The sequence below is a fragment of the Tinamus guttatus genome, unplaced genomic scaffold (genome assembly GCF_059628265.1).
Source record: "Tinamus guttatus ecotype Peru unplaced genomic scaffold, ASM5962826v1 Tinamus_guttatus_pri_ptg001680l, whole genome shotgun sequence".
Lineage (NCBI taxonomy): Eukaryota > Metazoa > Chordata > Aves > Tinamiformes > Tinamidae > Tinamus > Tinamus guttatus.
In genome coordinates this window covers 1-25132 of record NW_028290214.1, presented here as the reverse complement: position 1 = coordinate 25132, position 25132 = coordinate 1, and the positions used below count along the sequence as shown (strand labels likewise).

General features: G+C 64.1%; 1 protein-coding gene across 1 annotated transcript; it reads right to left on the bottom strand.

Moving 5' to 3' along the window:
• Positions 1-6194: 6194 nt before the first annotated feature.
• On the bottom strand, positions 6195-24124 carry LOC104565452 (very long-chain acyl-CoA dehydrogenase, mitochondrial-like). Its single transcript, XM_088539433.1, is given in 19 exon segments — positions 6195-6332; positions 6425-6500; positions 7181-7253; positions 8092-8164; positions 8294-8366; positions 9043-9140; positions 10323-10424; positions 10506-10568; positions 13198-13284; positions 13372-13476; positions 14806-15004; positions 17463-17588; positions 18725-18854; positions 18922-18957; positions 18960-19065; positions 22300-22412; positions 22415-22433; positions 23305-23369; positions 24046-24124. Coding segments are annotated over 19 exon segments (1731 nt in total). The 5' UTR covers positions 24095-24124.
• Positions 24125-25132: the final 1008 nt, after the last annotated feature.

Genomic DNA, 25132 nt, shown 5'->3' with positions numbered 1-25132 from the left:
TGGTAATTGCCTCGTGACGTCACCGCGCACGCCGCTTCTCCCCCCCCCCCCCGTTGCCGCGGCAACGTCGAGAGCGAGGGGGTTAAAGGGCGGGAGCGGCGCGTGGGGGCTCGGCGCATGCGCGGGAGGGGGGGGGAGGGAGGCGAGCCGAGGGGCGGGGCCTCCCGTTGCCGGGCGACGGCGCGAGCCCCGCGTCGCTTGGCAACGGGAGGGACCGCGTCGCTTGGCAACGCGCGGGAGCGGCGTCGCGTAGCAACGGGCGGGAGCGGCGTCGCCCGGCAACGGAGCGGGGGGGGGGCGGCGAGAAGAGGAGCGGGGGGGGGGGGGCAGCGGCGCGTGCGGAGCCGGAACCGGAGCCGGAACCGAACAACCGGGGGCGGCTGTTGCCGCACAACCCCCCCCCCCCCCGCCAATGCCCCCCTCGCCCCTGGCGGCCTCGCGGAGTTACCCCGTTGCCATGGAGACTGGGTGGGTGTTGGGGGGGGAGGACACACAGGCAGAAACAGGCGGGTGGGCGCGTGTGCGTGGGGGACGACACCCGGACACGGGACACGCTGCCGCCGCCGCACAGGCGCTGCCGCGCGTGTCAGCGGGGCCCCCCCACGCAGCCGCGCGGCGCCATGGCAACCCGCGCACCGCCGCATGCGGCCGCCCCCTCGCCCGGGTGTGCGGGGGGGTGTTGTGTGTGTGCGCCTGTTCCCCCCTCCCGCCACGACCACAGACACCTACAGCCGCACGAGGACGGACAGGCCTCGGCCTGCGCCGCGGGGCCCAGGCCTCCCCACACCGGGACCCCCGGGACCATAGAGAGCGACCGCCGCCCTCGCCGGGCGACAGAGCGGCCTGTTGCCCCCCAGCAACACGGAGGCCGCGGGACAACCCCCACCCAGAACCTCCGAGCGCCCCACAAGTACCATAGAGAGGAGCCCTTCCTCCCCCCGGCACCGCCGGTACCACCGAGCGGCCACAGAGAAGGTCCCCGCGGTGTCACAGAGCGCCCCACAACTACCACAGAGCGGCTCCTTGGGCCGCCAGGACCATAGAGAAGCCCTCCAGACCCCCCCACCAATAGCACAGAGCGTCGCCCCCCCCCGACCTCCCCCAACACCATAGGGGTTCCCCCCCCGACCCCCCCCCTGCACCATAGAGAGGCCCCGCGGGAGCGCAGAGTGTCTCCCCCCAGACCCCGGGACCATAGAGAGGCCCCGCAGCGCTGCGGAGAGCCGCCCAGCACCATGGAGAGCGCCCCCAGCACCATAGAGAGCGCCCCGAGCGCCGCAGAGAGCCCCCCCCCCCCCGCACCATAGAGAGCCGCCCCCGCAGCGCAGAGCGGCCCCCGCGACCCCCAGCGCCACAGGGAGACCCCCAGGACCATAGAGACGACCCTACATCGCCCCGGAGAGGACCCCCCCCCCCACCCCCGCCAGACCCATAGAGAGGGGGCCCCAGAGCGCCCCCCCCGCACCATAGAGGAGCCCCTCGAGTCCCCCGTTACCATAGAGAAGCCCCCGGGCTGCGCAGAGGGACCCCCAATAACCATTGAGAAGCCCCTGAGACCCCCCCCCCATCACCATAGAGAAGCCCCCCCCGTTACCATAGAGGAGCCCCCCCGGGCTGCACTGAGAGCCCCCAGTAACCACAGAGGCGCCCCCCGACAACCATAGAGGAGCCCCCAATAACCATAGAGGAGCCCCCCATAACCACAGAGGAGCCCCCCAATAACCATAGAGGAGCCCCCCAGTAACCACAGAGGAGCCCCCGACAACCATAGAGAGCCCCGGGGCTCCCTAGAGAGCCCCCCCGGCACCACAGAGTCCCCTCAGCGGCACCGCCAGGCAACCCCCAACCCAAAAACAGCGACCACCGGCACAACCCCCCCCCCCCCGCCGTCACCCCCCCCGCGGTACCGGTACCGGTTCCGGTGGCGGTACCGGTCGCCCCGCGCTACCTTGGTGGTGACGATGCACAGACAGTCCATGGCGGCCGCGGCGCATGGGCCGGGGCCGCCCGGGCTGGGAGCGGGAGGAGGAGGAGGAGGAAGAGGAGGGAGGGGAGGGAGGAAGGAGGAGGGAGGGAGGGAGGGGGGGGGGGGCGCGGGGTTTGGGGATGGGGGGGGGCGCGGAGGCCGCGGGGACGGAGGCAGCGGAGGAGGCGGCGGGAGCCGCGGCGGGGGGGGGGGCGCGGTGGGAGGGGCTTGGAGGGGGCGGGGCTTGAGGGGGGGTGTTAACCCCTCCTGGGGTGGGGGGGGTTGTTGCACACCCGGCGCGCGGGTGTCTCTCGCGCGGGTGTCACGTGGTCACCGCACACGCGTGTCCCGTGTCACCCGCGCGCGTCATGTCGCGGGCGCGCGGGTGTCACCCGCACGCAGGTGTTGCGCTCAGGGGTGTTGCGCACACGGTTGTTGCACACACAGGTGTTACGCACAAGGGTGTTGCACTCAGGGGTGTTGCGCACACGGGTGCTGGGCGCACGGGTGTTGCACGTGTGGTTGTTGCACACATGGTTGTTGCACACATGGGTGTTGCACACAAGGGTGTTGCACACGGGGTTGTTACACACACAGGGGTGTTACACACACAGGTATTGCACTGAGGGGTGTCGCACACACAGGTGTTGCACACACGGGTGTTGCACTCAGGGGTGTTGCACATGGGTGTTGCACACATGGTTGTTGCACACAGGGGTGTCACACACACAGGTGTTGCACACAGGGGTGTCACACACGGGTGTCGCACTCGGGTGTCACCCGCACTCAGGTGTCACCCGCACTCAGGTGTCACCCGCACTCGGGTGTCGCTGTCGTTACCCGGGGCCGGGGCGGGGCCGGGGGGGCCGCCAGAACCGCCGCCTCGTAGCTCTCCTGGATGTCTGGGGGGGGGGGGGGCAGCGCTGAGACCCCCCCCCAAAAACCCCTCCGGGACCCCCGAAATACCCCGAAATGTCCCCAGATTCGCCCAGGAACAGCCCAAATCCCCCCGAACACCCCAACACCCCCCGAACACCCCAACACCCCCCAAATCCCCCCCGAACACCCCCCAAATCCCCCCCGCCCCCCCCCCGTGCGGGTCATTAGCGGAGGTCGCCGCTAATCACGGCCCCGCCCCCCCGCAGGCCCCGCCCCCCCGCAGGCCCCGCCCCCTTCACCTGGGAGAGGCCCCCGGGACCCCCCCCTCCCCCATAGCCCCTCCCACAAGGACCCTCCCCCCCCCCCACCAGCAGCGCCTGGAACAGGCGGCTCCGCAGGACCCCCCCCCAGCCCCATAGCCCCCTATAGACCCCATAGCCCCCTATAGACTCCATAGCCCCCTATAGGGACCCCCATAGCCCCCTCTAGGGACCCCCTCCCCCAGCCCATAGCCCCCTATAGACCCCATAGCCCCCCCAGCCCCATAGGCTCCTATAGACCCCCCCGTAGCCCCCCCCCCCCGCACCCAGCAGCGCCTGGAACAGGCGGCTCCTCAGGACCCCCCCCAGCCCCATAGCCCCCTATAGACCCCATAGCCCCTATAGCCCCCCCAGCCCCATAGTCCCCTATAGGGACCCCCCCCCAGCCTCATAGCCTCCTATAGGGACCCCCATAGCCCCTTATAGACCCCATAGCCCCCCCAGCCCCATAGCGCCCTATAGAGAGCCCCATACCCCCTATAGCCCCCCCAGCCCCATAGCCCCCTATAGACCCCATAGCCCCCTATAGACCCCATAGCCCTCTATAGGGACCCCCATAGCCCCCTATAGGGACCCCCATAGCCCCCTATAGGGACCCCCCCAGCCCCATAGCCCTCTATAGGGACCCCCATAGCCCCCTATAGCCCCCTATAGACCCCATAGCCCCTATAGGCCCCCCCGCACCCAGCAGCGCCTGGAACAGGCGGCTCCTCAGCGCCCCAGCAGCTCCTGGGCCCGCGGCCGCAGCGGCGGCTCCGGCGCCGGGGGGGGGGGGCCGCGGGGGGGGGGCGGCCCCGCTGCGGGGGGGCGGGGGGAGGGGGCGGGGTCAGCTCTCACCGCCCCCCCCCCCCACTGCCCCCCGCCCCCATGGGGTCCCATAGACCCCCCCCCTCCCCCACCCACCATGGGGCAGGGGGGGCTCCACGGATGACCCCCCCCCCCCCAGCACCCGCTATGGGGCAGGACCCACCCCCAACCCCCCCCCGCTATGGGGCAGGAGCCCCTCCCCCAACTCTAGGGAGACTCCCCTCCCCCAACGGGACGTGACCCCCCCCCCAAATTATCCCCCCCCCGCCATGGGGCAGGACCCCCCCCCCCCGTGTCACCCTCCCCACGTGACAAGACCCCCCCCCATGGATCCGCCCCCCCCCCAAAACCCCCTCCCTACGGGTCTACCCCCCCCCCCCCGCTATGGGGCAGCCCCATAGGACAACCCCCCCCCCCCCCCCGGGATTCCCAACCCCCCCCCGGGGTTCAGGCCCCCCCCCCGGCCTCACCCGGCCGCTCCATGTCCCGGTCCCGGTCCCTTTCCCGGTCCCTTTCCCGGTCCTTTTCCCTGTCCCGGTCCTTTTCCCGGTCCCACTAAATCCCCTTGAGCCGGAGGCTTAAACGGGGGGGGGGGGGGGGGGGGCGGATTTACCCCCCCCCCCGGAGCACGATGGGAAAGCGAGTCCCGCGGGGGGGGGGGGGGCGCAATGGAGGCAGCCGGACACGGGCACCGTTTATTAAAGCTGCGATAATTGGTTGTTAATTGGTTCGTTAATTAGGGGAGCGGTTAATTAAGGCACGGGTTGGGGGGGGGCCTTGAAACCATCATTTGGGGAGGGGGAGCCTCAAAACCAGCGGGGGGGGCATTAAACACCCCCCCCTTGATGGGGGGTGCTGAGATGGACACGGGGGGGGGCACCTCAAAATGGGGGTGTTTGGGGGGGGAGCCTTGAAACTGCCACTTTGGGGGGGGGCCTTGAGACCACCCCCCTATGGGGGGGCCTTGAAACTGTCCCTGGGATTTGGGGGGGGGGGGCCCACAAACAGCCCTTGGAGGGGAGGGGGGAGCCTTGAAACCACCCCTGGGAGAGGGGGGACCCCTGAAACCGCCACTGGGGGGGGGGATCCCCAAAACTGCTCTTGGGATGGAGAGAACCCCCAAAACAGCCCCCGGGGGGGCCTTGAAACCACCCCTGGGAGGAAAGGGGAGCCCTGAAACCGCCACTGGGACCTGGACGGAGTCTCTTGGGACAGGGCGGGGGGCCCCAAAAACCCCCTTTTTCCACCCAAAATACCAGCAAAGCGACGGGGGGGGGAGGGGAGGTGTGCAAAAAGTGCAGAAAGCCCCAAAAGGGAGCGGGGGGGGGGGCACCCCAAAAAGGGCCTCAAAAGGGAGGGGGGACAAGGCCCAAAGTGGGGGGGGGGGCAAGGCACAGCGGGGGGGGTCCCCCATTATGGAGGGGGTCCCCTCGTTATGGGGGGGATCCCTGTTATGGGGGTTTCCCATCATGGGAGGGGTTCCCCCATTATGGGGGGTGCCCCATTATGAGGGGTCCCTGTTATGGGGGTGTCCCCCGTCATGGGGGGGTCCCCTCGTCATGGGGGGGGGTGTCCCCATTATGGGGGTGTCTCCCCATTATGGGGGTGTCTCCTCATTATGGGGAGGTCCCCTCATTATGGGGGGGGGTCCTCCATCATAGGGGGGGTCCCCTCGTTATGAGGGGGTGTCCCCATTATGGGGGTGTCTCATTATGGGGGTGTCTCCCCATCATGGGGAGGGTCCCCTCATTATGGGGGGTGTCCCGTCATTATGGGGGGGTTCCCCATTATGGGGGGTCCCCATTAGGGGGATGTCTCCTCATTATGGGGGTGTCCCCTCGTTATAGGGGGGGGTCCCCATCATGGGGGGGGTTTCCCCATTATGGGGTGTCTCCTCATTATGGGGGGATTCTCCATCATGGGGGGGGTCCCCTCATTATGGAGGTGTCCCCTTGTTATGGGGGGTGTCCCCTTGTTATGGGGGGGGGTCCCCATCATGGGGGGGGTCTCTCCTCATTATGGGGGGGGTCCCCTCGTTATGGGGGGGTCCCCTCATCATGGGGGAGGTCCCCTCATTATGGGGGTGTCCCCCATCACGGGGGGGTCCCCCCATCCCGGAGGGGGTCCCCCATCATGGGGGCGGTCTCTCCTCATCATGGGGGGGTCCCCTCATTATTGGGGGTGTCCCCCATCACGGGGGGGTCCCCCCGTCCCGGGGGGGTTCATATCCCAAGGGGGTGGGTGGCGGCGACGCCGCCGCTCTCGGCCAGGGCCCCCGCGATGGAGCGGAGGTTCCGGAAGATCCGTTGGGTCCCGTCGGTGCCGAGCGCCGCCAGGGCGGCCGTGACGCGCGCGTGGGCCTGGGACACGGGGGGGGGGGGGTGTCGGGGGGGGGGGACAACGTGTGGGACCCCCCACGGAAACGTTGTCACCCCCCCCCGTGTTTTGTCACCTCGTGGCACCAGGTGTCGCAGAGGAGCCGCTCGTGCTGCGCCGTGGGGAGGCCCCGCGTCAGCGCCCGCGACGCCCTGGGAATAACGGGGGACAGGGAATAACGGGGGGGACACCGGGAATAACGGGGGGACACCAGGAATAACAGGGGGATACAGGGAATAACGGGGGGGGATACATGGAATAACGGGGGGACACCAGGAATAACAGGGGGATACAGGGAATAACGGGGGGGGATACATGGAATAACGGGGGGACACCGGGAATAATGGGGGGGATACATGGAATAACGGGGGGGGATACATGGAATAACAGGGGGACACCGGGAATAACGGGGGGGAATACATGGAATAATGGGGGGACACCGGGAATAACAGGGGGGGGACAGGGAATAATGGGGGGGACACCGGGAATCCCGGCGGGACACAGGGAATAATGGGGGACACAGGGAATAACGGGGGACACAGGGAATAACGGGGGGGATACATGGAATAATGGGGGACGCAGGGAATAACGGGGGGATACATGGAATAACAGGGGGGATAGAGGGAATAACGGGGGGACACAGGCAATAATGGGGGGACGCCGGGAATAACGGGGGGGAATACATGGAATAGTGGGGGGACACCGGGAATACCGGGGGGGATACATGGAATAGTGGGGGGACACCGGGAATACCGGGGGGGATACATGGAATAACGGGGGGACACCGGGAATCCCGGGGGGACACCCGGAACGCCGGCGGTTCCGGCGGTACCTGGACAGCACCACGGCCATGGCGAAGACGTCAATGGCCGCGTTGGCCACCCGCATCAGCACGAACTGCTCGTCTGGGGGGGCAACAATTGGGGGGGGACCCGCTTTGTGGGGGGGGGGCACCCACATTGTGGGGGGGGACCCGCATGGGGGGGGGGGGTCACGTGCGTGGGGGGGGGCCTGGAGACCAAGGGGGGGCCCCAATTGCCCTGGTGGGGGGGATGTGGGGGGGTCCCTGGTTGGATGGGGGGTCCCTGGGGGGTCCTTGGGGGTCCTGTTGTCCTGGGGGGTCCCTGGGGGGTCCCATTGATTTTGGGGGGTCCTGGGGGGGGTCTCGAGGGGCCGTGGGGGTGAGGCTGGGGGGGGGTCCCATTTGCTCCGGGAGGCTTTGGGGGTTCCTGAGGGGGGTCCCCATTATCCCGAGGGGGGGTCCCTGCTATCCCAGGTGTCCCCATTTTTCTGGGGGGTCTCAGCTGTTCCAGGGGGTCCCGGGGTCCCCGTTATCCCGGGAGGTCCCAGATGTTCCCCGTTATCCCAGGGGTGTCCCCGCTATCCCAGGGGTGTCCCCGTTATCCCAGGGGGGTCCCCGTTATCCCAGGTGTCCCCATTATCCCAGGGGTGTCCCCGTTACCCCAGGGGGGTCCCCGTTATCCCGGGGGGGGTCCCCGTTATCCCAGATGTCCCCCTTATCCCGGGGGTGTCCCCGTTATCCCGGGGGGGTCCCCGTTATCCCGGGTGTCCCCGTTATCCCAGGGGTGTTCCCGTTATCCCAGGGGGGTCCCCGTTATCCCAGGAGGTCCCAGATGTCCCCGTTATCCCAGGGGGTCCCCGTTATCCCAGGGGTGTCCCCGTTATCCCAGATGTCCCCGCTATCCCGGGTGTTCCCGTTATCCCGGGTACCCCCGCGCTCACCCACGATCCTCTGGCCGTGCCGGAGCAGCAGCGCGTCGGCCGTGACGGCGAAGAGCTCCAGGCACCGCGACGCCTGCGGGGGGGATGTTAATTGGGGGGGAGATTTTAATTGGGGGGGGGAGATTTTAATTGGGGGGTGTGTTAATTGGGGGGTGTTAATCGGGGGGTGTTAATTGGGGGTGTTAATTGGGGGGGGTCCCACCTTTTGGGCGCTCTCCTGCAGCTCCGGGTGCACGTGGGGGCCCAGCGAGAGCCCCGAGTCCAGCCCAGCCTTCCTGGAGGGGGGAAAATGGGGGGAAAATGGGGGGAAAATGGGGGGAAAATGGGGGGAAAATGGGAATCGCGGCTGCTCCAAGGGGTCCTGGGGGGGGCGGTTATTCCGAGGGGGGTCCCGGTTCTCCCGGGGGGGGTCCCGGCTGTTCCCGGCTATCCCGGCTGTTCCCAAGGGGCTCCTGGTTGTTCCCAGGGGGGTTCCCAGCCATTCCCGATTATCCTGGGGGGCTTTCCGGTTGTTCCTAATTGTCCCACAGTGGGTTCTGGAGCGGGGGGTGGTTCCTGGCTGTTCCTGGGGGGTTTCCCAGCTATTCCCGGCTGTTCCTAGGGGTGTTGTTCCTGGGGGTGTTCCCGCTTGTTCCCGGCTGTTTCCGGGGGGTGTTCTCGGTTATTCGCGGGGCGGGGGGGGCGGTTCTGCCGTTCGCAGGGGGGTTCCCAGTTTTTCCAAGCTGTTCCCAGGGTTGTTCCCAGCCGTTCCCGAGGTGGTTCCCGCGGTTGTTCCCGGTTGTTCCCGCGGTTGTTCCCAGGGCGGTTGTTCCCAGGGTTGTTCCCGGTCGTTCCCACGGTTGTTCCCGCGGTTGTTCCCAGGGTTGTTCCCGCAGTTGTTCCCGGTTGTTCCCGCGGTTGTTCCCAGGGTTGTTCCCGGTTGTTCCCGGTCGTTCCCGGTCGCTCCGGTACCTGCGCAGTCTCCGCGCCGCCTCCCCCGCCAGCAGCCCCGCGCTGCCCAGCGGCTCCTTCAGCGCCCGCTGCAGCGTCCGCAGGCGGGAGCCCAGGAGCTGGGGGGGGGGGTCAGCACGGAGCCCCCCCGGGACCCCCCAATGACCCCAACCCCCCCCAGGACCCCCCCAATGACCCCCATCCCCCCCATCCCCCTCCCTGTCCCCCCATGTCCCCCCAACGTCCCCCCGTCCCCTCCAATATCCCCCCTTGTCCCCAATGTCCCCCCATCCATCCCAAATGTCCCCCATGTCCCCCTCATCCCCAAAGCTCCCTCCATCCCTCCCCAACATCCCCCCGTCCCCAATATCCCGTTGTCCCCAATGTCCCCATGTCCCCCCATCCCCCATGTCCCCCAATGTCCCCCCAACCCCTCCAATATCCCCCTTGTCCCCAATGTCCCCATGTCCCTCCATCCCCAATATCCCCCAATGACCCCCCGTCCCCTCCAATGTCCCCCTTGTCCCCAAGCTGCCCCCTGCACCCCCCCGTCCCCATCGTCTCCCTGTCCCCAACGTCCCCCCATCCATCCCCAATGTCCCCCATGTCCCCCTCATCCCCAATGTCCCCTCTTATCCTTCCCCAACGTCCCCCCTTGTCCCCCGTGTCCCCTCGTGTCTCCCCCTTGTCCCCAATGTCCCCATGTCCCCCACATCCCCAATATCTCCTTGTCCTCCCTTGTCCCCAATGTCCCCCAAAGTCCCCCCGTCCCCTCCAATGATCCTCCTTGTCCCCAATGTCCCCCCATTCCCCCCCATCCCCACTGTCTCCCTGTCCCTTGTCCCCAACGTCCCCCCATCCCTCCCCAATGTCCCCTCGTGTCCCCCCTTGTCCCCCATATCCCCAATATCTCCCTGTCCTCCCTTGTCCCCAATGTCCAGCCCATCCCCAATGTCCCCCCGTCCCTCCCCAATAACCTCCCGTGTCCCCAATGTTCCCTCGTGTCCCCCCTTGTCCCCCGTGTCCCCTTGTCCCCCATGTCCCCAATGTCCCCCCCGTCCTCCCCCTTGTCCCCAACATCCCCCCCATCCCCATTGTCCCCCTCCAATATCTCCCTTGTCCCCAATGTCTCCTGGTGCCCCCCATGTCCCCAATGTCCCCCCTGTCCCCTCCCTTGTCCCCAACGTCCCCCCTCATGTCCCCCCCCATGTCCCCACGTCCCCCCCATCCCCAATGTCCCCCATGTCCCCCCAATGTCCCCTCGTCCCCCCGCATTGTCCCCAATGTCCCCCCGGTGCCACCTGGAAGCCGCTGAGGGCCACAAAGAGCCTCAGGATGTCGTTGGTGCCCTCGAAGATGCGGAAAACCCGCAGGTCCCGCATGACCCGCTCCACTCCGGCCTCCTGTCACCGGCACCGCCGGTGTCACCGGCACCGGGTGACAACGTCACCGGGTGATGGTGTCACCGCGCGGTCCCCGCTCACCTGCATGAAGCCCATCCCGCCCAGCAGCTGGATACACTCATCCGCCACCGTCCAGGCCGCTTCCTGCGGGAAAAGGCCGGGAATGCGCGGGGAAATCCTGGGAATGTGTGGGGAAATCCCGGGAACGCGCAGGGAAACCCCCCATGAAACTGTCCCGAATCTGCCCCTCTCTCCCCAAAATGTCCCCTCTCCACTGTGGAAACACCTGAAGATTCCCTAGAAACTTCCTGAAATCCCAGAAACTTCAAGAGATCCCAGGAAGCTTCCACAGACCCCCTGGAAGCTTCCAGAACACCCCAAGTTTCCAGACTCCCCCCCCAGAGGCTTCAAGACCCCCCCAAAAAAGTTTCAAGAACTCCCCAAGAAGCTTCTAGAACCCCCCAAAGTTTCAAGAACCCCCCCTGAAGTTTCAAGAACCCCCCCAAGAAGTTTCAAGACCCCCCCAAGAAGCTTCCAGAACCAAGTTTCAAGAACCCCCCCAAGTTTCCAGACACCCCCAGAAGTTTCAAGAACCCCCAAAGTTTCAAGAACCCCCCTAGAAGTTTCAAGAACCCCCAAAGTTTCAAGAACCTCCTCAAGAAATTTCAAGACCCCCCCCATAAGTTTCAAGAACCCCCCCAGAAGCTTCCAGAACCCCAAAAGTTTCAAGAACCCCCAAAGAAGCTTCCAGAACCCCCCCAGAAGTTTCAAGAAGCCCCCCAGAAGCTTCAAGACCCCCCAAAGTTTCAAGAACCCCCCAGAAGTTTCAAGAACCCCAAAGAAGCTTCCAGAACCCCCCAAGTTTCAAGGACCCCCCCAGAAGTTTCAAGAACCCCCAAAGAAGCTTCCAGAACCCCCCAAGTTTCAAGGACCCCCCCAGAAGTTTCAAGAACCCCCAAAGAAGCTTCCAGAACCCCCCCAGAAGCTTCAAGAACCCCCAAAGTTTCAAGAACCCCCCAGAAGTTTCAAGGACAACCCCAGAAGTTTCCAGAACCCCCAAAGTTTCAAGAACCCCCCCAGAAGTTTCAAGAACCCCCCCCAAGAAGCTTCCAGAACCCCCAAGTTTCAAGGACCCCCTCAAGAAGTTTCAGGACCCCCCCCAAGAAGCTTCCAGAACCCCCAAATTTTCAAGAACCCCCCAAGAGTTTCAAGAACCCCCCCGGAAGCTTCTAGAAACCACAAGTTTCAAGATCCCCCCAAAGCTTCCAGAACCCCAAAAGTTTCAAGAACCCCCCAGAAGCTTCAAGAACCCCCCCCGAAGTTTCAAGAACCCCCAAAGTTTCAAGAACCCCCCCAGAAGTTTCAAGACCCCCCCTGGAAGGTTCCAGAACCCCCCAAGTTTCAAGGACCCCCTCAGAAGTTTCAAGAACCCCCCCAAGAAACTTCCAGAACCCCCCCAGAAGTTTCAAGAAGCCCCCCAGAAGCTTCAAGAACCCCCAAAGTTTCAAGACCCCCCCAGAAGCTTCCAGAACCCCTCAAGTTTCAAGGACCCCCCCCAGAAGTTTCAAGAACCCCCAAAGAAGCTTCCAGAACCCCTCAAGTTTCAAGAACCCCCCCAGAAGTTTCAAGAACCCCCAAAGAAGCTTCCAGAACCCCCCAAGTTTCAAGGACCCCCCCCAGAAGTTTCAAGAACCCCCAAAGAAGCTTCCAGAACCCCCCCAGAAGTTTCAAGAAGCCCCCCAGAAGCTTCAAGAACCCCCAAAGTTTCAAGACCCCCCAGAAGCTTCAAGAACCCCCCCCAGAAGTTTCAAGAACCCCCAAAGAAGCTTCCAGAACCCCCCAGAAGTTTCAAGAAGCCCTCCAGAAGCTTCAAGACCCCCCAAAGTTTCAAGACCCCCCCAGAAGCTTCCAGAACCCCTCAAGTTCCAAGAACCCCTCCAGAAGTTTCAAGAACCCCCAAAGAAGCTTCCAGAACCCCTCAAGTTTCAAGAACCCCCCCAAAGTTTCAAGAACCCCCAAAGAAGCTTCCAGAACCCCCCAAAAAGTTTCAAGAACCCCCTCAGAAGCTTCCAGAACCCCCCAAGTTTCAAGGATCCCCTCAAGAAGTTTCAGGCCCCCCCCCAGAAGCTTCCAGAACCCCCAAAGTTTCAAGAACCCCCAAAGTTTCAAGAATCCCCCAAAGAAGCTTTAAGAACTCCCCAAGTTTCGAGAACCCCCCAGAAGTTTCGAGAACCCCCCAAAAAGTTTCAAGAACCCCCTCAAGTTTCCAGACCCTCCCAGAAGGTTCCAGAATCCCCCCAAAGTTTCAAGACCCCCCCCCAGAAGTTTCAAGAACCCTCCCAGAAGCTTCCAGAACCCCTGAAGTTTCAAGAACCCCCCCAAAAAGTTTCAAGAACCCCCCCAGAAGCTTCTAGAACCCCCAGAGTTTCAAGAACCCCCCCAGAAGTTTCAAGAACCCCCCAGAAGCTTCAAGAATCCCCCCAGAAGCTTCCAGAACCCCTCAAGTTTCAAGAACCCCCCCAAGTTTCAAGAACCCCCCCAGAAGCTTCAAGAATCCCCCCAGAAGCTTCAAGAACCCCTCAAGTTTCAAGAACCCCCCCCAAGTTTCAAGAACCCCCCAGAAGTTTCAGGACCCCCCCCCAAGAAGCTTCCAGAACCCCTCAAGTTTCCAGCGCCCCCAGAATCTTCCAGAAACCCCCCAGAACATTCCAGAAACCCCCCAGAACCTTCCAGGGACCCCCCGGGATCCTCCCGCCCCCCGCTCCCCACTCACGGAGCCGAACACCTTGCTGATGGCCACCTCCATCTGGAAGTCGGTGGCTCCGCAGTCCATGTTGGCGCTGATGGTGTAGGCCATGGACTGGGAGGGTGACACACACACACAGGTAAGGAGGGGGTGACAGGGGGTGTCCCCGGGGGTGACAGGGGGTGACAGGGGGGTCCCCACCTCGGTGACGTAGTGCAGCAGGGCCATGCGCGCCAGGCGCTCCTGCACGGCCTCGAAGCGCTGCAGCTTGGAGCCGAACTGCGTGCGGTTGCCGGCGTGCTGCACCTGCGAAGGGGGTTTGGGGGGGTACTGGGGGGGTCCTAGAGGGATCTGGGGGGATTTGGGGGGGATTTGGGGGGTCCTGGAGGGTCCTAGAGGGATCTAGGGGGATTTGGGGGGTCCCAGGGGGATCTGGGGGGTCCTAGAAGGATCAGGGGAGGCCTGGGGGGTTTGGGGGGTCCTGGGGGGATCTGAGGGGTCCTGGAGGGGTCCCAGGAGGATCTGAGGGGGATTTGGGGGGTCCTAGGGGGGTCTGGGGGGGTTGGGGGGTCCCAGGGGGATCTGGGGGTGGGTTTGGGGGGTCCTGGGGGGGGTCTGGGGGGTCCTAGAGGGATCGGGGGGGGGGGGCCTGGGGGGTTTGGGGGATCCCAGAGGGATCTGAGAGGGGATTTGGGGGGTCCTGGGGGGGTGATTTGGGTGGTCCTAGAGGGATCAGAGGGGCCTGGAGGGATCTGGGGGGGGGATTTGGGGGGTCCTGGGGGGTCCTAGAGGGGGTTGGGGGGTCCCAGAGGGAGCTGGGGGGATTTGGGGGGGGATTTGGGGGGTCCTGCAGGGATCGAGGGGGGCCTGGGGGCATCTGGAGGGTCATAGAGGGATCTGGGGGGAATTTGGGAGGGTTTGAGGGGTCCTGGGAGGATCTGGGGGGCTCCCAGGAGCTTCCAGGAAGGTTCCGGGAAGCCCTGGAGGCTCCCAAGGAGGCTTGGAGGCTTCTGGGGAGATTCTGGGGGATCCCGGGAGCTTCCAGGGCGGTTCTGGGGGCTCTGGAGGCTCCCGGGGAGGTTCGAGGGGATCCCAGGAACCCCCTGGGAGGTTCTGGGGGGCTCTGGAGGCTCCCGGGGAGGCTGGGAGGCTCCTGGGGAGGTTCTGGGGAATCCCAGGAGCCTCCTGGGAGGTTCTGGGGGGATTTGGAGGCTCCCGGGGAGGTTCTGGGGGATCCTGGTAACTTCCAGGGAGATTCCGGGAGGCCCTGGAGGCTCCCGGGGAGGCTGGGAGGCTCCTGGGGAGGTTCCTGGGGAGGTTCTGGGGGGATTTGGAGCCTCCTGGGGAGGTTTCTAGGGGATCCTGGGAGCTTCCAGGGAGGTTCTGGGGGGATTTGGAGGCTCCTGGGGAGGTTCTGGGGGATCCCGGGAGCTTCCAGGGAGGTTCTGGGGGGATTTGGAGGCTCCTGGGGAGGTTCCGGGGGATCCCGGCACTTTCAGGGGAGGTTCTGGGGGATCCCGGGGAGGTTCTAGGGGAGGTTCCGGGGGCTCCTGGCGCTTCCTGAGGAGGTTTTAGGGGATCCCAGGGAGGCTCCCGGGGAGGTTCCGGGGGATCCCGGCGCTTCCCGGCGCTCACCGCCTGCGCCAGCAGCCCGCGCATGGTGCCGGCCATGGAGGCGGCCATGCCGAAGCGGCCGTTGTTGAGGACATTCATGGCCACCTTGAAGCCGTCGCCGGGGCGGCCCAGGACGTTCCCGGCCGGCACGCGCACGCCCTCGAAGTGAACCTCGGCCGTGTTGCACGCGTGGATGCCCATCTTGCGCTCCGGGGGGCCGCTGCGGGAGCGGAACCCCCAAATTCCCCGATCCCGGAATCACAGCATTCCAAAATACCCAAATCCCCAAATACCCGAATCCCAGAATCCCCAAATACCCGAATCCCAGAATCCCCAAATACCCAAATCCCCAAATACCCGAATCCCAGAATCCCCAAATACCCGAATCACAGCATCCCAAAATACCCCAATTCCGGAATCCCAAAATACCCCAATCCCAAAATACCCGAATCCTGGAATCCTGGAACCCCCAAATTCCCCAATCCTGGAATCCCAAAATACCCGAATCGTGCAATCCCAAAATACCCCAATCCCAAAATACCTGAATCCCGGAATCCCAAAATACCCGAACCACAGCATCCCAAAATACCCAAATCCCCAAATACCCGAATCCCAGAATCCCCAAATACCCGAATCCCAGAATGAATCCCAAAATACCCGAATCCCAGAATCACAGCATCCGAAAGTACCCGAATCCCAGCATCCCAAAATACCCGAATCCCAAAATACCCGAATCCTGGAATCCCGGAATCCCAAAATTCCCCAATCCCGGAATCCCAAAATAGCCGAACCACAGCATCCCAAAATAGCCCAATCCCAAAATACCCGAATCCTGGAATCCCAGAATCCCCAAATCCCCAAATACCCCGAATCCCAGAATGAATCCCAAAATACCCGAATCCCAGAATCACAGCATCCCAAAATACCCGAATCCCAGAATCAGCGCATCCCCGAATCCCACAATCCCCAAATACCACAATCCCACAATCAGCGCATGGCGGAATCCCAAAATCCCAGAATCCCACAATCAGCGCATCCCGGAATCCCAAAATCCCAAAATACCTGAATCCCGCAACCACAGCATCCCAAAATACCCAAATCCCGCAATCAGTGCAGCCCAGAATGCCACAATCCCCAAATACCCAAATCCCAGAATCCCAGAATCCCCAAATCCCAGAATCCCACAATCAGCGCATCCCAGAATCACAGAATCCCCAAATACCAGAATCCCGCAATCGGCGCAGCCCAGAATGCCGGAACACCCAAATACCCAAATCTCAGAATCCCACAACCAACAAACCCCAGAATCCTGCAGTCAGCAGATCCCCAAATACCCCAGTCCCAGAATCAGCAAACCCCAGAATCCCAAAATTCTGCAATCAACAAATCCCAGAATCCCCAAATCCCAGAATCCCACAACCAGCAAATCCTAGAATCCCAGAACCTCCGAATTCCAGAATCCCAGAATCCCAAAATCCTCCAACCAGCAAATTCTAGAATCACAGAATCCCCAAATCCCAGAATCTGCAAAACCTGGAATCCCAGAATCCCCAAATCCCAGAATCCCAGAACTATCGAATTAGCAAATCTCAGAATCATAGAATCCCAGAATCCCACAACTATTCAATTAATGAATCCCAGAATCATGGAATCCCAGAACTACAGAATTATAGAATACTAAAATCTCAGAATCCCCAAATCCCAGAATCATAAGACTATAAAATTAGAGAATCGTGGAATCATAGAAGCATAAAATGCCAAATTCCCAGAATCCGAAAATGACGAAAATATAGAATTACAGAATCCCCAAAATCCCAGAATCCCAAAACCACAGAATCCTGGAATCATAGAATTATAGAACCCCAGAATCCCAAAACTCCAGAATCCAACAATCATAGAACTATAAAATTATAGAATCCCCAAATCCCAAAACTATAAAATTATGGAACCCTAGAATCACAGGATCCCAAAAATGACAGACTCCCCAAATCCCATCAACCGTCCCCGTCCCCCATCCAGGCGGGCGCCGGAACGAGCCCCGACCCGGGGGATCCGGCTACCACCGGCCTCCAACTACACCCCGCGCCGCCCGGAACACCCGTTTGCACCCGGATTCACACCCAAAACGGGCCCAGGGTGGCCCTGGGGGGAAAACACTGTTTTTATCCCCATTTTTACACCCCAAAATGTCCCCAAGGGCGCAGAGTCACGCCTGGGGGAAAAATACCACTTTTCCCTAATTTTACACCCAAAAGCGTCCCCAAGAAGAAAAAAATAGTGTTTTTCTCTCCATTTTCTACACCCAAAAACATCCCTAAGAGCGTGTGATGGTGCTTGCGGGAAAACACCATTTTTTCCTCATTTTTACACCCAAAAACATCCCCAGGGGCATGGGGCGGCACCTGGGCGGAAATAACATTTTTTCCCCTGCTTTTACACCCGAAAACATCCCCATTGGGGAAAGCACCATTTTTTCCACATTTTTACAACAAAAAATGTCCTCAAGGGGAGGAAACACCATTTTCCCCCCAGTTTTCACATCCAAGAACATCCCCGAGGCGGCACCTGGGTGAAAATCCCATTTTTCCCAGTTTTCCCACCCCAGCCCACCCCCGAGGCGGGACCCGGGTGAAAAATCCCGTCCTTTTTCCCTGTTTTTCCCGTGTTTTGCAGCGCACCTGGAGACGCCGGGGAAGGCGCGCTCCACCAGGAACGCCGTCACCTTGTTGCGCACCTCCCCGCTGGCCGCGTCGCGCACCGGCGTCTTGGCGAACACCGTGAAGATGTCGGCGATGCCGCCGTTGCTGCAAGGTGACACCGCGGCTGACAACACCCGCACGGCGGCTGTGTCACCTGCACGGCGGTTGTGTCACCCGCACAGACTCCCAAAATCCCATCAACCGCCCCCATCCAGGCGGGCGCCGGAACGAGCCCCGAACCTGGGGGATCCGGCTACCACCGGCCTCCGACTACACCCTGCGCCGCCGGAACACCCGTTTGCACCCGGATTCACACCCCAAACTGCCCCAGGGCGCGGGGCGGCCCTTAGGGGGAGAACACTGTTTTTTTCCCGGCGGTTGTGCGTGTCACCCGCACGGCGGTTTGTGCGCGTCACCCCACCGTGTGTCACCCCGGTTGTGTGTCACATGCACGGTAGTTGTGTCACCTACACGGCGGTTGTGCAAGTCACCCCACCGTGTGTCACATGCACGGTAGTTGTGTCACCCGCACGGCGGTTGTGCGCGTCACCCCACCGCATGTCACCGTGGTTGTGTGTCACCCGCACGGCAGTTGTGTGCATCACCCCACCGTGTGTCACCCTGGTTGCGTGTCATGCGCACGGTAGTTGTGTCACCCGCACAGCGGTTGTGCGCGTCACCCCACTGCGTGTCACCGCGGTTGTGTGTCACCCGCACGGCAGTTGTGTGCATCACCCCACCGTGTGTCACCCCGGTTGTGTGTCACACGCACGGTAGTTGTGTCACCTGCACGGCGGTTGTGCAAGTCACCCCACCGTGTGTCACACACACGGTAGTTGTGTCACCCGCACGGCGGTTGTGCGCGTCACCCCACCGCGTGTCACCCCGGTTGTGTGTCACCCGCACGGCAGCTGTGTGCGTCACCCCACCGCGTGTCACCCCGCTTGTGTGTCACCCGCACGGCAGCTGTGGCACCCGCACGGCAGCTGCGCGCGTCACCCGCACGGCGGCTGTGCGCGTCACCCCACCGCGTGTCACGGCAGTTGCGTCACCCACGCGGCGGTTGTGTGCGTCACCCCACCGCGCGTCACCCCGGTTGTGTCACCCGCGTGGCGGTTGCGTCACGCGCACGGCGGCTGTGCTGCCAACACCCACACGGTGGTTGCGCGTGTCACCCGCGCGGCGGCTGTGTCACCCGCGCGGCGGCTGCGTCACCCGCGCGGCGGCTGTGCGCGTGTCACCTGATCCAGATCTTGCTCCCGTCCAGCGTGTAGAAGCTCCCGCAGGCGCTGGGCTCCGCGCGCGAGCGGATGGAGGCGGCGTCGGAGCCGCTCGACGGCTCCGTGAGGCAGAAGGCGGCCACGGCGTCGCCTGGGGACAGCGCGGTGACGAGGCCACCCCGTGCGGGTGTCACCCCGTGTCCCCGGTGTCCCCTCACCTGCGGCCAGGCGCGGCAGGTACCGCCGGCGCTGCTCCGCGCTCCGTACAGCAGCAGCGCCTTGAAGCCGATGGACTGGTGGGCGCCCAGGGTGATGCCCACGGCCAGGTCGTGCTGCCCCACGACCTCCGCCAGCCGCGCGTACTGCCACCCACGGGGGCGTTAGCGGGGACGGGGGGCAAAACGGGGGGCAAATGGGGGGGGTGGGGGGGAGACGGGAGGGGAAATGGGGCTACGGGGAGAGGGGAGCAAATGGGGCTACGGGGGGGGAAGGGGGGACTAAATGGGGCTGCAGGGCAGGGGAAAATGGGGCTATGGGGGGGGCAAATGGGGCTATGGGGGGGGCAAATGGGGAGGGATGGGGGTTAAATGGGGCTGCAGGACAGGGGCAAATGGGGCTACGGGGGAGACGGGGGGGTTAAATGGGGCTATAGGGGGTGCAGGGGCAAATGGGGATGGGGTTAAATGGGGCTGCAGGGTAGGGGCAAATGGGGCTATAGGGGGGTGCAGGGGCAAATGGGGACGGGGGAAAATGGGGCTGCAGTGTAGGGGCAAATGGGGCTATGGGGGAGGACGGGGGCAAATGGGGCTACGGGAGGGAGGGGGCAAATGGGGCTGCAGAGCAGGGGCAAAAGGGGCTATGGGGGTGGACGGGGGGGTTAAATGGGGCTATGGGGGAGACAGGGGGTTAAATGGGGCTATAGGGGGGTGCAAGGCAAATGGGGATGGGTTAAATGGAGCTATGGGGGGGCACGGGGGCAAATGGGGAGGGACGGGGGGGTTAAATGGGGCTATAGGGGAGTGTAGGGGCAAATGGGGACGGGGGAAAAATGGGACTGCAGAGCAGGGGCAAATGGGGCTACGGGGGTGGACGGGGGGGTTAAATGGGGCTATAGGGGGTGCAGGGGCAAATGGGGATGGGGTTAAATGGGGCTGCAGGGCAGGGGAAAATGGGGCTATGGGGGGGGAACGGGGGCAAATGGGGCTACGGGAGGGAGGGGGCAAATGGGGCTGCAGAGCAGGGGCAAATGGGGACGGGGAAAAATGGGGCTATGGGGGGGAACGGGGGCAAATGGGGAGGGACGGGGGGGTTAAATGGGGCTGCAGGGCAGGGGAAAATGGGGCTATTGGGGGGACAGGGGCAAATGGGGAGGGACGGGGGGTTAAATGGGGCTATAGGGGGGTGCGGGGGCAAATGGGGACGGGGACAAACGAGGAGATTAAATGGGGCTGCAGAGCAGGGGCAGATGGGGCTATGGGGGGTGTGGGGGCAAATGGGGCTATGGGGGTGGACGGGGGGGTAAATGGGGCTATAGGGGGTGCAGGGGCAAATGGGGACGGGGGAAAATGGGACTGCAGGGCAGGGGCAAATGGAGCTATGGGGGAGGACGGGGGCAAATGGGGCTACGGGAGGGAGGGGGCAAATGGGGCTGCAGAGCAGGGGCAAATGGGGCTATGGGGGAGACAGGGGGGGTTAAATGGGGCTATAGGGGGTGCAGGGGGAAATGGGGATGGGGTTAAATGGGGCTGCAGAGCAGGGGCAGATGGGGCTATGGGGGTGTGGGGCAAATGGAGCTATAGGGGTGGACGGGGGGGTTAAATGGGGCTATGGGGGGGTGCGGGGGCAAATGGGGACGGGTAAATGGAGCTATGGGGGGGGAAGGGGGCAAATGGGGAGGGACGGGGGGTTAAATGGGGCTATAGGGGAGCGTAGGGGCAAATGGGGACGGGGGAAAATGGGGCTGCAGGGCAGGGGCAAATGGGGCTATGGGGGGGGACGGGGGCAAATGGGGAGGGATGGGGGGGTTAAATGGGGCTATGGGGGAGGACGGGGGCAAATGGGGCTACGGGAGGGAGGGGGCAAATGGGGCTGTAGAGCAGGGGCAAATGGGGCTATGGGGGAGACGGGGGGTTAAATGGGGCTATAGGGAGGTGCAGGGGCAAATGGGGACGGGGGAAAATGGGGCTATGGGGGGAACGGGGGCAAATGGGAGGGACGGGGGGGTTAAAGGGCTGCAGGGCAGGGGCAAATGGGGCTATGGGGGACGATGGGGGCAAATGGGGACGGGGGGATTGGGTAAATGGGGCTACGGGGGCAGAAACTGGGGAGTTAAATGGGGCTGGGGGGCAAAGGGGGCTACATGGGGCTGGGGGGTTTATATGGGGGGGTTAAATGGGGCTGGGGGGCCATGGGGGGGTCCAGGGGACCTAGGAGGGCACGGGGGGGGTAAATGGGGCTAGGGGGGTAAATGTGGGGGTAGATGGGGGTGCATGGGAGGAGCCCATAGGGAGCTTGAGGGGGACCTGGGGGGGTTAAATGGGGCTGGGGGGGTAAATGGGGGGGTCAAATGGGCAAGGGGGGAGGGGAGCTCCTAGGGGGGGGCTCCAAGGGGCTTTTGGGGGGGGGGGTCTGGGGGCAGAAGGGCCCCAGGGGGCTTTGGGGGGGGTCCCTATAGCATCAAGTTTGAGAGGGATAAAGGGATGTTTGGGGGGGGGGGGTCATGGAATGGGGGGGGTCATGGAATTGGGAAGGGGCTCCATGGAATGGGGGGGTCCGTGGAATGGGGGGGTCCGTGGAACGGGGGGGTCATGGAATGAGGGGCGAGTGTTCATGGAATGGGGGGTGTCCGTGGAACAGGGGGCTCCGTAGAACAGGGGGGTCCATGGAACGGGGGCTCCATGGAACGGGGGGGCTCCGTGGAACGGGGGGCTCCGTGGAACGGGGGGTCCATGGAATGGGGGGGTCCATGGAACGGGGGGTGTTCATGGAATGGGGGGGCTCCATGGAATGGGGGGGTCCATGGAATGGGGGGCTCCGTGGAACGGGGGGGCTCCATGGAATGGGGGGCTCCATGGAATGGGGGGCTCCGTGGAACGGGGGGGGTCATGGAATGGGGGGGGTCCATGGAACGGGGGGTGTTCATGGAATGGGGGGGTCCATGGAATGAGGGGGGAATGTTCATGGAATGGGGGGGGGGTCCATGGAACGGGGGGGCTCCATGGAACGGGGGGGCTCCGTGGAACGGGGGGGGTCCATGGAACGGGGGGGGTCCATGGAACGGGGGGGGGTCCATGGAACGGGGGGGGTCCATGGAATGAGGGGGGAGTGTTCATGGAATGGGGGGGTGTCCATGGAACGGGGGGTGTCCATGGAACGGGGGGCTCCGTGGAACGGGGGGGGTCCATGGAATGGGGGGGGGGGTCATGGAATGGGGGGCTCCGTGGAACGGGGGGGTCCATGGAACGGGGGGGTCATGGAACGGGGGGCTCTGTGGAACGGGGGGGTCCGTGGAACGGGGGGGTCCATGGAACGGGGGGGGGTGTTCATGGAACGGGGGGGTCCGTGGAACGGGGGCTCCGTGGAACGGGGGGTCCCACCTGGGTGTTGCTGAGCCCCAGGCCCCCCAGCTCGGGGGGCACCTGCAGCCCGAAGGCCCCCAGCTCCTTGAGCCCCCGCAGGCTGCGCTCCTCAACGCGGCCCAGCTCGTCTTCCGCGCCGCGTCGTTCACCTCCTGCGGAACGCCGGGAACGCCGGAATGCCGGGAATACCGGGAATGACCCCCCCCCCGCTCCACCCCAACACCCACCCCCCCCGTACCGGAACGCCGGGAACGACCCCCTGTTCCACCCCCAAAACCACCCCCCCATACCGGGAATGCCGGGAATGACCCCCCCACCCCATACTGGGAACACCAGGAATGACCCCCCCCCCATACCGGGAATACCGGGAACAACCCTCCGCTCCGCCCCCCAAAACCACCCCCCCGTACCAGGAATACCGGGAATGACTCCCCGCTCTGCCCCGAAACCACCCCCCCGTACCGGGAATACCGGGAACGCCTCCCCCCCCGTACCAGGAATACCGGGAACGACCCCCCCCGCTCCACCCCTAAAACCACCCCCCCCGTACCGGGAATACCGGGAATGACCCCCCCCCCCACCGTACCGGGAATACCGGGAACGACCCCCCGCTCCGCCCCCCAAAACCACCCCCCCCCATACTGGGAATGACCCCCTGTTCCGCCCCATACTGAAAATGCCGGGAACACCGGGAATGACCCCCCGCTCTGCCCCAACACCCCCCCCCCCATACTGGGAACACCGGAACGACCCCCCGCTCGGCCCCCAAAACCACCCCCCATACAGGGAATGCCAGGAATGACCCCCCTCCCCATACCGGGAACACCGGAATGACCCCCCCCGCTCCGTACCGGGAACACCGGGAATGACCCCCCGCTCCGCCCCAGCACCCACCCCCCCCATACTGGGAACGCCGGGAACGACCCCCTGCTCCGCTCCAACACCCCCCGCCCCATACCGGGAATACCGGGAACGACCCCCCCGTACCCGGAATACCGGGAATGACCCCCCGAGCCCCCCTACCTGGAAGAAGCGGGACACGGGCCCCACCAGCTGCCGCAGGGTGTCCTCCTGCTCCGCGTTCAGCGCTATGGGACGGGACGGTGCTAATTAGCTAATTAGGGCCATTAACGAGACCCGCGGGAGCGTTAACGAGCAGCACGGGGGATTAATAACGCTGGAGGAGGGTTAACGAGGCTGCGGGGGGCTAATTGGGGGGTGTTAATGAGGGTGAGAAGGGAGAGGCGGCAACTTCAGCTTTACAGGTAGAAAAAACCCAAAGGCCAAGAAATTGAGGGGGTTAATGAGGCTGGGGGGTTAATGAGCTCAAGGAGGGGTTAATGAGGGGGGGGAGGGTTAATGAGGCTGTGGGGGGTTAATTGGGGGGTGTTAATGAGGTCCTGAAGGGGACATAAAGTAATTACATTGTTGCTGTATACAGAAAACAAGCAGTGATTAAGCAAATGGGAGTTAATGGTTAATGGCTAAACGGAGATAATGAAGCATGAAAAGTTAATGAGGCAAAAGAGAGTTAATTAAATTGAAAAGAGATTAATTAAGCCAAAAAGTGATAAGTGGGGGGGGACTGAGAAACAGAACAATCCCCCCCCCCCCAGCCTGAGCAAGGCGGGGGATAATGAAGCGGGGTGTTAATGAGTTGGGGGTGTTAATGAGCTGGGACATGTTAATGAGCTGGGAGGTGTTAATGAGCCGTGGGTGTTAATTAGGCGGGAGGAGCCCTATGGATCCCCTCCCTCCACGTACCCGAGGGATAGGGAAAAACCTGCTCCGTGTTGAGGCGCCCCAGGAACATCCCGGCGGCAAAAGACTTGGATTCCTGGGGGGGGCGGGGGGGGGTCAGGGTTATTCGGGGGGGTCATTGGGATGGGGGGGCAGGTTGTGCCCCCCCCCCCCCCCCGCAGCCCCCCACTCACCTCGCTCAGGCCGGAGCTCTTGGCCGAGGCCGGGGGGCTCCCGACTGCTGCAGGACGGCCTGGGGGGGGGGGACACGTGAGACCCCCCCAGGGACCCCAAATGTCCCCCCAGGGGCCTCAGGGACCCCCAAATCCCCCCCCAGGACCCCCCAAGAACCCCAAATACTCCCCAGGACCCCCAGGTCCCCCCAGGCAGCCCCAATGTCCCCCCAGGTGTCTCAGCACCCCCAAGGACCCCAAATACCCCCGGGACCGCCCCAATGTCCCCCAGGGGCCTCAGGGACCCCCAGGACCCCCCAAGGTCCCCAAATACCCACCAGGGACCCCCAGGAGCCCCCTGGGCAGCCCCAATGTCCCCCCGGGGGCCTCAGGACCCCCCAGGGACCCCAAATCCCCCCTGGGACCCCCAAGGTGGCCCCAATGTCCCCCCCAGGACCCCAAATCCTCTCCCCCCGACATCCCCTCATCCCAAGGACCCATAGGGACCCCAGCCAGTGACGTCACCCCCTCGACCCCTCCCACGTGGCCTCAGCCCCTCCCCGCTCCCGGCCCGCCCCCTCCCGTGCCCTTTCACCCACTTCCACGCTCGTGACCTTTGCCCCAGTTCGGTGGCGTGGGGGGGGTGGGGGGGGGGGGGGGGTTACCGGGTCACGGGGACACCGGGGGGGTCACGGGGACACCGGGAGGGGGTCACGGGGACACCGGGGGCGGGGTCACGGGAAAGGGCCCCCTCCCCCCCGGTACCTCCGCTCCCTGCGTGCTCTGGAAGCGGCCGGCGACCCCCCCGCACCTACGGGAGCCGCGAGGGTCAGAGCGACCGGGACCCCCCCCCCCCCAACCTCCCCGTTTCCTGGGTACCCCCCGCTTCAGCGGGACCCGCCCCCTCCACCGAGACCCCTCCCTAATTCACCGGAACC